The following is a 15509-nucleotide window of genomic DNA, read 5'->3' on the forward strand; positions in this document are numbered from 1 at the left end:
CATTGTGGCCCTTGTACTTATAGTATAATTCTTAACTTCGTATAGTAACATTGTGGCCCTTGCACTTATAGTATAATTCTTAACATCGTATAGTAACATTGTGGCCCTTGTACTTATAGTATAATTCTTAACATCGTACATTACTTTCACTGTGTTAGTAATTGTAATCGATTCATGTGATCCGGTTCCGGGAGCAGTTTAGGAATGATTCCTAAACTGCTCCGGGAACCGGATCACATGAATCGGTTGAAGTCACAGTTGGAGTCAAAGTAAAAATTTGCCAAAAGATGTCCCAGGAATATGAATTTGATAGGAGACTCCGTCCCCAATCTCTCCTCTAAAAGCTTACTTACGTAATACTGTATTAGGGTGTTGCTATAGTGCGCAATAACACTAGATGACTATGTATCTGGTGAAGAGCAAGGAAGAAATATTTGTGATTAATACTTAAAAGTAAATGACGGAAATGAAAGAGGAGTAATTCTAGATGAGATGTATTCAAATAACAATAAAAACTGGCTCATGTGGTCCTCATCTGGGACCGCCATCTGCGGAAGATTAACCATTCATACTTTCACGTATATAATCGCACAAGGGAGTTGCTTTTATGACCGATTAGTAAATGTAAGTGTTGCAAAGATGGGCACGATGAGCTGAAAATAGTATTAGGGCATGAAAAGCGCGGGGTCAGATCTATTTGAGGTCGGATCCTCTTGGATAGTTTACAGAAAATGTAACCGTTCAATTTGATTATGTACACACTAACTCTCTCTTATTACCTAGTTTAACGATCATAACTCGCTTTGCACATTCAATTCTAAAGCCGAAATTTTTCATCGTAAAGTGTTTTATGTTTACCCGTTTAACTTCCATTTCATGGCCGAAATACTGGCACTCTGACCTTCAGCCGATGGTTACCATATACGACCGTAGACTTAATGTGTTATATTCAACTTCAGTAATATAATTGATTGGTAATAGCTCCGAACCTAAAAATATTGACCTAGTTTCTGTCTTATGTTACAATTTGTAAACACAAAGACGTATGCTGAGGTCTGGGACTGAAGCGAATTTGAAACTGTAGCTTAAAACTATTGACACTATCTATAAATAAAAACAGAGAACAAAATGACATTTATGACTTATTATGTCGTAAAGTGTGTTAATGATGTCAGAGCACTCATCTATTTCGACATTATTTACAATTACTGTCAGAATACACATGTGATTTCAAGGAAATAAACTTTATAAATTAGGAATCCAATATTGTTAACATTATTAATACCAAAATACGAACAATTTTCACACCATGAGGATGTTCCCCTCCCACTCACTACTGCTTGTCCAAGAATTCGACCCAAACAGTCGTACTCGAACTCGAAGCAGAAATTTTAAATGCAGTTTTTACTTTGTCTTCTTCTTCTCAAATTGAAAGTATCTCCTCTTCTCAGATTGGAAGTAAATCATTTTTCAATACATAAACACTTCGTTTAACTGAAATGAAACAAATAAAATATGTTTATATATAGGCAGAATATGTAGCAGAAATAAATCGATAAATATCTTTTCAGTATCATTAATTAAAAAAAATAAAAATAAATGATTATTGAATTTAATCACTGACGTACGAAGAAAAGGATGAAACCAGGAAGCACAAGGGTGTTTCAGATATTATGTGACTGATGAAAAAGAAGGCGAAGATAAGTTTTGAATTTTGTGTATGTTAAGTTTCTCAAAAATCAGCCAAACTGGTTCACTCACGGTCATCTAACGTCGCTGAACCTACTTCAACATCTAAAGTGGCAGGGTAATTTAGCAATATAATTAATTGAATATCACAAATATTTTTGTGCAACAGCCAACCGGGTAATGTTAGAATGTGTGATGCGTATCAATGGATCATTTTCGAATTTCGTAAATATAATAGGTTTGCATACCTTAGCCATTATTTTAATTTGATACATAATTTCGAACTATTCAATTAAATTTCAGTAGTTTTTGAAGGTAGGTGCTTCAGCAAATGCGTAGTTAAGAGCGGAAATTTGAGTGCAGTCATGCAAGACCATAATGAAAACTGGAAGATACGGTAAGTAATGATACTTCAGCCGTGGTGTGTGTGATGCAAGATTCGATCCCAGACCATCTGAACTTGTAAGACGTCAGGTTAATATGGGTGGTAAATTTTTAGGTGCAGTTTTACTATACGTATCCACAGATTGTAAAATGTACAGAAAAATTTGGGCAAATCTAATTTGCCCATTTTATGTCAAGAACGGAACCTAACCAATCCCTGCGGGACTTCTAACCCATTCCTACTACTACTACTACTACACCTACACCTACACGTACTACTACTTATACTATGGATTCGTATAGTAAAACTGCACGCATTCTTATTACTAACCGTTATGAATTCTTAAATTGCTGAGGGTTGTAGTTAAGGAGACGTACTTCCCATTTAGGGAAGGACGAGAAACGCCATACTTTCAGGAATTATTCATTGAATATCTACCGACTTAAAAAGTTGGTGATATACCCAATTTTAATTAGTTAATGAGTGATTTGCATTTATAGAGTTAACATTTGTGCAGGGTAAATTTAGACACACCACTCGATATAATTGTTCAAAAATTATAATTCTTTCACTGATTTCCATGGAGGTTTAATTTTAACACGCTATTCGAAATAATTGTTGAAAAAATGTAATTCTTTCATTAATTTCCTTCTTGTTGTCCGTTAAAAGATTTGCAGTGGGCGACATTAATACCTCACTTGGCATAGGTAAAATTCAAGTGGGGCACCAGAAGTAACTGTTGAATAATTACAATTCTTTTACCATTTGTGTATAAATACGGCTTTTGAATGTATGGCTTAAAAACTACAACGCAAAGAACACATACCAACCTGTATTAAGTCGCCACTATGAAGCACGAATACTGTCTAACCAAGTCAGAGCAGTAACCATGCGGCAGCGCGGGGGTGCATCCGAAGGGAGCGGACGCGTCAGCTGTAGTGGGTATACGCTTAGGCTTGGGTAGTGAAAATTAGTGAGTCCTGGCAGTGATACGAATTTCAATAGCACTTGTTATGGTTTTAACGCTCCAACATAAAATATGGCTTCTGTAAACTGCAGAAATACACCGCCGGTGGAACATCTAACCGAGTGATCTTTCACATGCACTCAGTTATTTTATCCGTCGTAAAGCACTTGCAATGATTTTATACTGGTAACCCTAACATGTGAGAGCCGTTCCAGGTAAAATCAACACGATTTGAAGACAAAATGTACCTTATCATCTCAGATTGTCATGAAATTTTGCACAGGGATACCGTTCATATAGACTAAGAAAAATACCAAATTTCATCTTTATATATCAACCGGTATTGTAGATAAGGCTATATAAAGTTTCAAAAAATTGCCCAAAATAATATGATCAATGTATTTTGGAATTGCGGCTCTCCTAATTGAGCTAGAGAGACAGGGTTTGAAAAAGCCCAACCCACTTGGGCCCATATGGGTTTTTTCGGGTTGGGTTTTATCGAAATATTTCAATGTCTTTGGGGTAAAAGTGTTAAGATGTGATTTATATTTCAAGATTATCATTGTCACAACTTTCACCAATTTTCTATTTACTGCTGTTTTGAAAAAATGGCCGCCATTTTGAAATTTTACGTTGGATCGCCGCCAAAATATATACAGCTAATTTAGAGTATCTCGTGCTTCTACTGTAAAAATTTCAACTTAAAAGACCAAAAATTGTGCTTTGTAGCGTGTATACCGGCTATTGTGGAAAAAAAAGGCCACCATTTTGAAATTTTACGTCAGTATGCCGCCAAAATCTATACAGGAAATTTAGTGTGTCTCGTGCTTGTATTCTGAAAATTTACACTTAAAAGAACGGAAGTGGTACCCTGCAGTATGTATGATACAAGCAGACGAACGAACAAATGCAGATTGAATCATCCCAGAAGCCTCAGTGACGTTTGCCAAATATGAACACCAAATATATTAATTTAACAGCGTAAGATAAATAGTTTTATTCTTGAAGTTCACTTTCGGAATTCAATCAATTACTAATAACTTGTCTGCGTACTCTTTGCATGAACTAAGTCTATATCAATATACAACAGTATGACATGACGTCTATTAACTCATACCGGTAGATAACAGAGGCAGATGTGATAATTTAAATCAAACTTCCTCGTTTGTTGCCTATATTAGAGGTGATAACTGTTAAAATATTCCAAGACAATTTTTTTTTCCACAGGTAGATAGAAACCAGAGATGAACTTAGGCATATCAGATCGATCTATTTGAAGTTTAGCACTTCATTATTTAATAGGGCCTAGCACACTGCAGTAGTTATTATTTGTTATTTCTAATCGTCGAATTATCTACTGAGACTCACAAAGGATATCCAAGGCTTAGAACCTTAGAGTATGCTATTTGCTCGTGAGTGAGACCAAAAGAAATTAGATGCCTGGAGAGGAACATTGAAAAGCAGAGAGTTTAGAATTAGTGAAAACAAGACAGAATATTTACATTGTCCTATCAGGAAAAATGTAATCGAGAATACAAAAGTACGACTGGACGTAGAAGAGGTGGGAATGATAAGGAAATTCAAGTACTTGGGCTCAATACTTCAGGAAAATGCAGAAATAGATGTAAACAGTAAAATTAGCAGCGGTTGGACAAATTGGAGAGAAGCAACAGGAATATTATGTGACTGTTGGGTACTAATACACCTTAAAGGAAACGTTTACAATTCAGTAGTGAGACCTACCTTATTATACGAAGAGGAATGTTGGACGATGAAGAACAGAAAGGAACTGAAGTTGCATGTTGGGGAAATGAGGATGCTGCGGTGGATGTGTGAAGTGACTGAGAAGAACCAAATTGAGAAAAGTGATCCGGAGAACAGTAAAGGTGAGAACAGTAATAGAAAACTACAGGAAAGAAGACTGAGATGGTTTAGGTATGTACGAAGAAGACATTTGGAATGCGTAGCTCACCGAGTAGATGCTATAGAGCTGAATGGGAAACGAACTCAAAGTTTGCAAAGGGGAAGTGAAGAGATCGTGTTAAGAAGGACATGGTACATCGTGGTGTCACAATAAATATGACACAACATAGAAACAGGTGAGGACAGCGATTCGGAAATCCGACCCAAACTAACTGGGGAAAAAAGGCTTAGAAGAAGATGATGATTAAAATGGCTAAATCACTTCAGTTTATGTTTATATAGATTACATTATTCATTAAGTCATAAAATATGAATAGAAAATAGGGAAACTAAACATCTGATCAGGAACTTAAAGTAATAAGGAATGAACAAAAATGTGCTCAAGACGTGTAACTACTGAGCTGTCACTATATTACTGCTCATTATGCTGAGAAAGATGTTAGTCTAACATCGAAACTATAGCCCTTGGTGACTCAGTGGTAGTGCGTGGGATCCCTGGTTCGATCCCAGTTCGCGCCAAGTGGGCTTAATGGTGGACAAACACCGTACGCGTGGCTTTTCTCGGGGTTCTCCCGTTTACTCTCACTTTCTTCATTCCACCATGCCGTCCATTTCTCATCATCATGGTCTCCTTTAGCCTAGCCGGCATAACCGTGGCACATAAGACTTAAGATTTCATTTTCATCGAAGCTGTATGCGGATATACCTTTCTTGGGTGCTTGAGATAAGGTTATTGATCCTTTTGTTTATCCAACCACTTTTTCCTTTTAAGCAGAAACCCCGTTTTCACACTTTCTTTATGAAATTTGCTGAATTCTCAAACGAAACTGAGAATTTAACATTTTTGGTATTTTTGATGTAGGAAATAACTTTATTTGGAAGTTTCTGTGGACGTGGACAGATTTTCATATTTTATAATGTAACTTTTTTCTTTAATAGCAAAGAAGAGAACATGCCTGCTGTTGTAGTAGGGAGGCCCAAAAAAGATGAAGCGATGTGGGAAGCCTTGAAAACCCACATCATACGCGAGAGGCAAAGGAAAAAGCAAGGTAAGACGCTTTCATAACTTTCCTTTTTTCTCAAAAACATGCGTTTTCGCTTCTAATCGGTGTAGACGCATGAGTATTGTCTCATACCGATCTCGATCAAATTTTCAACATAAATGAGGTTCGGACCTGGGACGGTTTTTATCATTTCACTTTAATGGTGCAACTTGGGGAAGGGGGGTGATATTTAAAAATGATCGAAAGTGATCGATATTAGTATCAAATCCATAGTTTTCGGGGTCGCTGAGGTGAACAGTGACACTTCCGATGCCGTTTAAATCCAAATTCAGTCTAGCAACATGGAGGGGGAAGAGGGAGATATATAAAAATAAAAATCCAGCCCACCAACAAGGAGAAAGGAGTGGAGTTTAGTTGATTTTAGTTTAGCGTCCCTTTCAGCAGCGAGGCTATATGAGACGTGGACCTACTGATTAACGTGGAATCCGAACCACATGAGCTCCCGCCGGGAATCGAACCCGGGTCTCCCACGCCAAAGGCGCGCACGCTAAGCGCTTAGAAGGAGAAAGGAACAGGCGATCACAGATGTAAGGAGTCACATTAATAATAATAATAATAATAATAATCCAGAAAAAATGTAAGCAGCCCAAGGCAAAGGCAAGAAGCGATATGAGGACTTATGTAAACTCCCCCTCTCCAAGATTTTTTGAAAAAAAAAATGTTCTGTTAAGTTTTAGTAAAAAAAAATAAATTTTGGTCGAATATGGCGTAATTTTTCTGAGGATTTCGAATTGTCTGAATTTCGTGGAATTGAAATGAGTCAACGGTAAGGAAATACATTTTCTGCTATTTTATATAACATATTTTCACTGAGTGAAAATTTATTAAAGCACTCAAATTTTTATAGAACTTCGTGCGTGGTGTTTTGTTGGAGATTATAGATTCGCTCCCATAATTTGGGGCTGATATTAGTGAGAGGGAACAGGGAGGATCGCTCGCTTCAAGAATCTACAGCATCACTAGTAGGTAGCTCATTAAGTGATAAAAAATTACAGCTAAAGAACTTCAAATTGCAGAAGTAAGTTTTATTTTCATTAAGAAAGCTTTCGGAAGAATTTAGTGTATTTTAATTAAGTGTATACATGTTCAACAAACACTAACGTTTTTACGTTGCTAATCTTACCAAAAATATGGCAGAGTTTATGTGTGTTAAAGTATAATATGTGTTGCTTGCGCATGATCACCAATTAGAATTTTACTGACGCCGTGTAAGTTTTACAGAGTAAACTAAATACATGGAAGTTGGTCGAGATCGTAATACGGCAAATTATGGATGCGTTAAAATATCAAATAATACTTTTGATAAAGTGGATATTTTCAAATATCTAGGATCGATATTAACAGACGAAAACCATATTCACGAAGAAATTAAATGTCGAATAATAGCATTGAATTCGTGTTATTCAGTTCAAAATCTGTTGTCGCGAATTCTGGCGAGGTATTTGAAGCGTAAAATATATAAAATGATAATGGAGCCTGTTGTTCCATATGGTTGCGAAACATGGTCACTTACTCTGAGGGAAGAACATGAATGGGGGATGGCGGAAACTTCATAACGAGAACTACATATTTTATACTGTTTACTCAACATTGTTAGGGTTAAGTCTAGGAGGCTCAGGTAGGCAGGCCATGTTGCCAGATTAGGAGAAAGTAGAATCGCTTTCAAAGTTTTAACTGGATGTCCAATCGGAAAATGACCATTAGGAAGACTTAGGCGCAGATGGGAGAATAATATTAAGATGGATCTCGCAGAAATAGGAATACAAAAAGTAGAAACTAGATCCAGTTGGCTAAAGATAGAAGTCGATGTAGAGATTTAGTGAACGCGGCATTGAACCTCCGGGTTCCATAGGCCAAGAGTTAGTTAGTTAGTATGTTTTCCATGCGAGCTACGTATCCCACCCATCGAAGGAGTCTTGATTTAATAACACATTGCAGAACTCTGTTTATGTAACTTTCTTTTCCGTTTGTTCTTTAGGGTTGCATAAACTTCCCTCAAGACTTTTTTTTTTTTTTTCAAATACCCTTAGTTTGTCTTCTTACCCCTCATGTCCGTGATCAACATTTGCATAAATTGTAATTTTATATTATTATTATTATTCTCATTAATGTAGAGCAAGAGGCCGATGCTGAGGTAGAACGCCAGCGTAAGGAACGCGAACGACAGCAGAAGCAAGATGTGATGACTCTGGGGGAGACGAGAGAACAGATCTCTCAGCTGGAAGTTAGGTTGGCCCAACTGAAAGAAGAAAAACATCAGCTGTTTCTTCAACTGAAGAAAGTTCTACACGAAGATGACAATCGGCGGCGGCAATTGGTGGTTAAGGAGTCCAAGTAAGTTATTATTAGGAGTCAGTTAAAAATCTAACACAGTATTATTTAACTTATGGCTAAAGGAGTAAGTTTAAGGTGTTTTTTCCGTAGCTCTCTAGTTTGCTGGTGAGTGAACTTGTAAAATTGATTTATTTGAATCTGGGAATGGTGAAACGAATACTGTATACTTATCAGTACTTCAGAGTATGCATTGGATGCAGTTATTAAGTTAATAAAATTAATCCTTATCAAAAAAGTGTACCTAGATCCTGTACAATTTCGATAAACATTTATCACCTTCTTCAGGTGGCGAAACTTGGTGTTAAGAACCTGACATACTAAAAATAATACAGTTTACCATTTTTCTTTTTCTTATTTTTCATAAGTGAAAGGAGATAATGAAATGCAACTTATCACAATCATAGATAATGTTATTCTACAATAGAAAATAGAATCTGAAGAATTTTCAGCGTTCCATTCATAGAAATTACAGTGTTGCATGAATAACATTTCCCCCAAAATCTAATTAAAGCAGCGACTAGAGGAACGAACTCAACTGCATTTGATTACGTATCATGTTGTTTTGGTATCCTGTATACTACTTTTTAAATAGGAGCTCATTCGTGGCTAAGCGGTTAGCGTACGCGCCTTTGGCGTGGGAGACCTGGGTTCGATTCCGGGCGGGAGCTCGTGTGTTTCGGATTCCATGTTAATCAGTAGGTCCCGTCTCATATAGCCTCGCTGTTAAAAGAGACGTTAAGCTCAGAATCAGTTCAACTACTTTTTAAATAATAGTTATATTTAGTTCGTAATAAACAAAATAGTTTTAACATAATAGTTTAAAATAAGATGTTATTTGAAAAGTAGTTCACAGGATACCAAAACATGATACGTAATCAAATGCACTTGGGTTCGTTTCTCTAGTCGGTGCCTTAACTTAGATTTTGGGGGAAATGTTATTCTAGCAGCACTGTAATTTCTATGGATGATTAACACTACTACACTAAACAGTAGTGCCTACTGATTAACACTAAAAATTCTTCAGGTTCATATTTTCTGTTGTAGAATAATATTATCTATGATTGTGGTAAGTTGCATTTCACTATCTCCTTTCACTTATGAAAAACAAGCAAAACAAAAATTATTAATTTTGTGTTATTTTTAGTATGTCAGGCTCTTAAATGTTCCTTACGTTCTAAAGTCACATGTCAGCTTCATTTCAGGCACAGATTAAGGATACTGTTTGCCTGAGTTAGTACAATTGAAGGAAGAAACCAGCACATACTTTCTGGAAGATTCATGTCAGTTCAAGTGAAGTAACTTTTCAGTTAGTGTAATTAAAGGAAGAAAAAAACATAATACGCAACTTTACCTTGGTGCAGTTTGTTTACTATTCAGCTCGTTAGTAACTTTAGTCTGTAACTGAAATTAAGATATTGACACCTGAATTTAGGATGGGAGAAATATCTAACACGAAGTTTCGCCAACTGAGAAAGGCGATAGTGTTTACTATAACCGTGCTAGATCTCAATATTGTATTACTTTAATACTGATGCCATCTTGCACATTTTATAAAGATTAACTAATACTCACCTATAAGGTACTCTGGGAATTGTAAAAGGTTTGTTATATTTTTAGAATGATTTCAGCAACCAATTGCCGAAATCTTACTGAGAATATAACAATACTTTTAGCATTTCCAGGTCATACTAAAAGTGCGTGTTAGCTTATCCGTTGTATTAACTTATCAGTTGTACTAAGCTTTATGTAACTTAAAATAGTTCTTCAAGACAGATTGATTATATATCGTAAGAACTTCTACCTATCTACAGGTTCGTATTTGTGCACACGTCAAATAAGCCTTGGTCCAGGGCGGCAAATTTCCAGGAGCAACATTTTAAAAGACGTCAAGCTTTAAATATGGTACGCGAAAAAAAGGGGGCTCTTCACAGGAGAGAAATTTAAGGGATATCTATACTGAAAACAATGTTGGTAAGAGAAGGGATTCAAAATTTTCTTGGGCTCAGGGGCGTAAAATACCTAAATACAGGTGTACTGTCTACAAACAGAAAAGGTTAGTTCCCCATTCGGAAGAGCCCAATGTGGTCAGACTCAACATTTTGATGATCTTGGCACGTACAGGAGGTGATATGGTCCTCACACTTTAATCGCCTTTACGTAAAGTTTCGTCAGATTCCTATTGAATCCCTGAGTCACATTTGGACGAAAATAAATCTTTCTACCACAAGGGATCGACACTGAGCCCACCTCTCGATTGGAAGGTAGACGTCCAAATAGCTATGTCACTATGCTCTATTTATACAAGGTGTAATCAAAAAATACGGTGAATGAATGTTTTAGCAGCAACTGCTGACACTACAACTATTTGATGTAATTTGTCCGATAGCCAGATCAGTTGAGAGAGGCAGCGTCAAGTTGGAATACGTCAGTCAGCGTCCCCAGAGCCGCTAGAGTGAGGTTGTGTTTACTGTGTCTGTCACGTAGCATGGATTTCGAATAACGCGCCAATATTAAGTTCTGTTTCAAGTTGGAAAAAAGTGCAAAAAAAAAAAAAAAATCATGAAAAGTTGAAATTGGTGTATGGTGATAATGCTATAACTCTGAAGACTATTTACAAGTGGTATGAGCAGTTTAAAAGCGGAAATGAATCGGTAGAAGACGAGCAACGTTCGGAACGTCCATTAACCTCAAAAACAGAAGAAAACGCGCAAAAACTGACAAAAATTGGTCGTTCAAACAGACGAGTAACTATTCAAGAGCTATCCGAAGAACTAAACATCCCGTAAGGATCCGTCTAAAACATTTTAACAGCTGATTGGAAAATGAGAAAAGTGAGTGTGAAATTCGTTCTCCATGCCTCGCTTTTGATAGCGCGAGTGTTTTTGGTCAAAAAAAAAATATTCCTGTTTGTCCATATCCACGGTAATCTCCAAATATAGCACCATGCGACTTCTGGCTCTTTCCAAAAATCAAAATTGTGCTTGTAAGAAGACCTTTTGACAATTTCTGACATTGAGGGAGCCAGGACAGAGCAGCTGAACGCTCTTCCGAAAGAAGCCTTCCAGTTATTCTTCCAGTCATGGATTCAACGTTGGGATAAGTGCATTGCTAGCCAAGGACAGTACTTTAAAAGAGATTAAATCAAATTTCATATAAGTTCATTTTTTGATCACACCTCGTACATAAAGCGTCTATTTTCTTCGTTAAAGAATATATCGTAGAAATTAGCACTATACTCGAGTGTTTGAATATTTATGTTTTACACCCTTATCCAACACCGAGGATATAAAGGTCAGGGTTTGAATTCGGTAGAGCGCTCATGGTATATAGGCCGTTCCTCACCACATTATTTCATTTCCAAAAGAGCTGGATAACAGGATTACACTCGGATGTAAGGAGGGGCTAAAAAAAAAAAAAAAAAAAAAAAAATACTTGTGTTTGGTGCGAAAACTTTCTGGCTCGATACCAAAATACCATCATTGTAGTAACATTATGGTCGTAAATTTTTTGGTTGTTCCATACTTTTTGATTTCACTAAACGTTCCATTAAGTTCCAGTTATCATCCGTCTCTTTTAGCCTAAAAACCACAAGTGTAAGATGTGTAACTTAGAATTTCATTTCGGATAGACATAAGAACTTGTAAATGCTTGTATCAATATTCACATGTATATTTCTATATTGTACTACCATGATGAACAGTTTAATTTTCTCGCTTCAAACCGTAATACTGAGATAGTATTGCAAGAGACGTCAGTGCCATTTAATGCCCTTCAAGAGGAGTGCGAACGACAAATATAAACCAATATATAACCATAACTAATATTTCGAATTAAGAAAGATACGTCAATGTGTGTATGTTTGTTTGTTTTCCAGTGAAATGATGAGTATGCACGCTTACCAACCTGGGGCTGTAGCGTTGAGTAGTCATCCTCCAATATTCCTTCAGTCCAATATGTCTCTTCCAGGAAGACCAGGTCACCTGTATGGGAACAAAGTGCCTTCTCACACACAACATACCCTTTTGCCTCCGGTAAGTATTCTTTTATCCATGATAACACCGTAATCAAAAGGAAAACAGACTACATACCTTAGAAGTTAGTGTTATGAAATTTTAAGAATTAAAGAGAATATATTTTTTTAATACGAGGGAGGATCAGAAACTAAGGTTGCAAGATCAATATTTATGGACTTCCTTCCGTTATAGAGGAATGAGGAATGTGCGGTAATTTTAATACATTGAGTTGGCAACTGTGCAGTTTCAGTCACCCGCCACCTACGGCCCTAGTTCTAGGTGAACGCAAATGGAGACTCATTTGGAAAACTGGTATCGCGAAGAAGTCCGCTCAGTTATTCAATTTCTAGGGGGTGGGGGACATGTAACCGCGGCTGAAATTCACCTGATACGGGTATACGGGTAGAGGTTTACGAAGAGACTGTAATGTCCCGTCAGCATGTCGCAGAAGGATGTCGAAAGTTGGCGGCTGGTAGAGAAAACGTCATCGACGAGGAGCCCAGAAGACCAACGCTGTTGAAGCAGTTTCGCTGGAACATCATCGACCACTCTCCTTACAACTTGGACCTCGCTCCAAGCGACTTTCACCTGTTCCCGCACTTGAAGGAGCACCTAGGAGGTCGTCGCTTTGTTTTACGTGAGGAAGTGAAACACTTCGTGACAACGTAGGTGAACATGCAAGAACACAATTTTTACCCGGAGGAAATCTTCAAACTCATCCCACGATACAACAAGTGCCTTAACCGATATGGAGACTATGTCCAAAAATAACCTCATGTATGTACTATCTGTTGGCTGTGTTGGTTGTATGAAATAATATATACACGTTTCACTGCAGGCTTTGTAGCCTTACTTTCCGATTACTCCTCGTATGTACTATCTGTTGGCTGTATTGGTTGTATGAAATAATATATACACGTTTCACTGCAGGCTTTGTAACCTTACTTTCTGATCACTCCTCGTATGTACTATCTGTTGGCTGTATTGGTTGTATGAAATAATATATACACGTTTCACTGCAGGCTTTGTAACCTTACTTTCTGATCACTCCTCGTATGTACTATCTGTTGGCTGTATTGGTTGTATGAAATAATATATACACGTTTCACTGCAGGCTTTGTAACCTTACTTTCTGATCACTCCTCGTATTTACTATCTGTTGGCTGTATTGGTTGTATGAAATAATATATACACGTTTCACTGCAGGCTTTGTAACCTTACTTTCTGATCACTCCTCGTATGTACTATCTGTTGGCTGTATTGGTTGTATGAAATAATATATACACGTTTCACTGCAGATTTTGTAACTTTACTTTCTGATCACACCTCGTATTTGCATAAAGTGTTATCAGAGTGAGAAACAATTTGAAGAGTAGAAACCCTGTATTAGCAAATCTCACTCCATTTAGAAAATGAGTATGTTCGCACAAAAGCGACTTTCAGAAACGGAAGTTCCTCTCTGCATAAGAAGCCAGCAAGTAAAAGTGAAGATATTACTGTATATTGTGTAAGTGGGATTTTAAGTACACTCATGTCCAAAATTATTGTCGCATGTCTATAAATATGTTGTTGTAGGAATATAATTTGATAACGAATTCGCCCGGTATTTCTTATAATGTTAACATGTGTATAATCGGCAAAGACATGTCTAAAGAGCAGTAAATAAGAACAATAAAACTTTCTTGTCCATTTAGCAAAATTTTGTTTTACTCATTCTAATTTTCGTATTTATAATTCTTTTCCTATGAAATTTACCACAAGTATACATTTTCCGATTACACACATAGTATCAGTATTAAAAGTACCGTGCAAAATCATTATCAAATTATATTCTTACAAGAAGACAGTTATAGATATGCGACAAACATTTTGAACGTGAGTGTACATAGCCAAGTGACATACCAAAGAGCATTCTTACAGAGGTATATAAACGAGGGTTTGCCAACGGCACATACACTTGGATTGTGAGATTTAGACTTCATTTCTGATCATCGATTATTAGGCTCTGGCGGAACATCGTTTCTCATGCTCACTATATTGCATCTTGTAGTGTTGTTTCTGGAAACAGCAAGCATGGTTTTTCCAGCATTAGTTATCAAAAACGTAAGTGCAAAGAATCTTATTTATCTTTAAATGATAAATTCCCTGTTTATCTTAAAATGGTAATTTGTCAGCCTGATCTCACTGTATCAAACAAAAGCCTGGCTTGTATTGGTTCACTCCCAACATTATTGACAGTATTATGCGATTTGGTTTAGGTTTTTGTAAGTTTAGTATGGCTGTGACATGTGAATAGAAAAAAAAAAATGTTCTTTGATAGGGAACTGTAAATACAGACGTGTTCAAATTATTAGACTCAACATTCAGTTTCTGAATAATTTACTGTTCTTACAATATTACGTGAGAAAATACGTTCGAACTTAGTCCAAATTACTACTTTGTAACTCTGTCCTAATTTCTAGTGGGTGTGTCATATGCTTTTCAATATTAATAAAACAAATGCGTACGTAACATTCAAATATAATTACTATAAAGTGTGTATATCCAAATTGGAAACAGGAAATGAAATGGAATACTTACAAGAAAATTTCTCTCACACAAAGATTAATATTTCTTATGAAATCCCTTATTCTTTAATAAGTCTTTTATCCTTTTGGCATCCTATGTACGAGTTCAGCTCATTTTGTTTTCAAGTCAGCATCGTGATACCTCAAATTGTTGATCTCCTTGATCAATTGAAGTTTGGTTCTAATGTGCTTCTTTAGCTTTTCTTTCATGAAATTAAAGTTTTCAATCGGGTTCATATCAGAACTAGTGCCTGGCCACGGAAGAACATTAATTTCGTTGTCCTCGAAGTATTTTGTCACAGCTTTGACCCGGTGGCATGGGGCTCCACCATGCATAAAGATGAATTGTACGTTATCAAACCAGAGTGCAGTCTGGGAAAGCAGTTCTTCTTGAAGAACTTGTAGATATTGGTCGGGCTTCATTGTCCTCTCTACTATACTATTGTCCACGTCTTCCAGGCCCGAAGACAGATCACATCCCAGACCATGATTGAAGTAGGATGCTTCACGGTTTATTAAAGGCATTCCAACTTCAATTCCTCCCAGGTCAACGTCGCACATATTGTG

The 15509-nt window shown here is 36.7% G+C and overlaps 2 protein-coding genes across 6 annotated transcripts in view; one reads left to right on the plus strand and one right to left on the minus strand.

The window, feature by feature from the left end:
• The window catches only part of LOC145663863 (actin maturation protease), a 31814-nt gene extending 30370 nt beyond the window's left edge, over positions 1–1444 (minus strand). The window contains exon 1 of one of the 4 annotated variants that reach the window (XM_081729992.1): positions 1309–1444. The gene's annotated coding sequence lies outside the window, so the exon portion shown is untranslated. Of the gene's footprint in view, positions 1–1244; positions 1264–1285 lie in introns of those variants that run through there. The other 3 variants (XM_081729990.1, XM_081729991.1, XM_081729994.1) reach the window with 3 other exon arrangements.
• A 206-nt stretch (positions 1445–1650) lies between these two features.
• Positions 1651–15509, plus strand: part of LOC145663861 (uncharacterized) — a 39638-nt gene continuing 25779 nt past the window's right edge. Inside the window, exons 1-4 of one of the 2 annotated variants that reach the window (XM_081729988.1) lie at positions 1651–1807; positions 5904–6013; positions 8143–8362; positions 12237–12393. In XM_081729988.1, coding sequence (XP_081586114.1) covers positions 5917–6013; positions 8143–8362; positions 12237–12393 — 474 coding nt within the window. In that variant the 5' untranslated portion in view covers positions 1651–1807; positions 5904–5916. Of the gene's footprint in view, positions 1808–1856; positions 2087–5903; positions 6014–8142; positions 8363–12236; positions 12394–15509 lie in introns of those variants that run through there. The other variant, XM_081729987.1, reaches the window with a different exon arrangement.

Source organism: Thermobia domestica, chromosome 11 (assembly GCF_964235325.1).
Source record: "Thermobia domestica chromosome 11, izTheDome1.hap1.1, whole genome shotgun sequence".
NCBI classification, from domain to species: Eukaryota; Metazoa; Arthropoda; class Insecta; order Zygentoma; family Lepismatidae; genus Thermobia; species Thermobia domestica.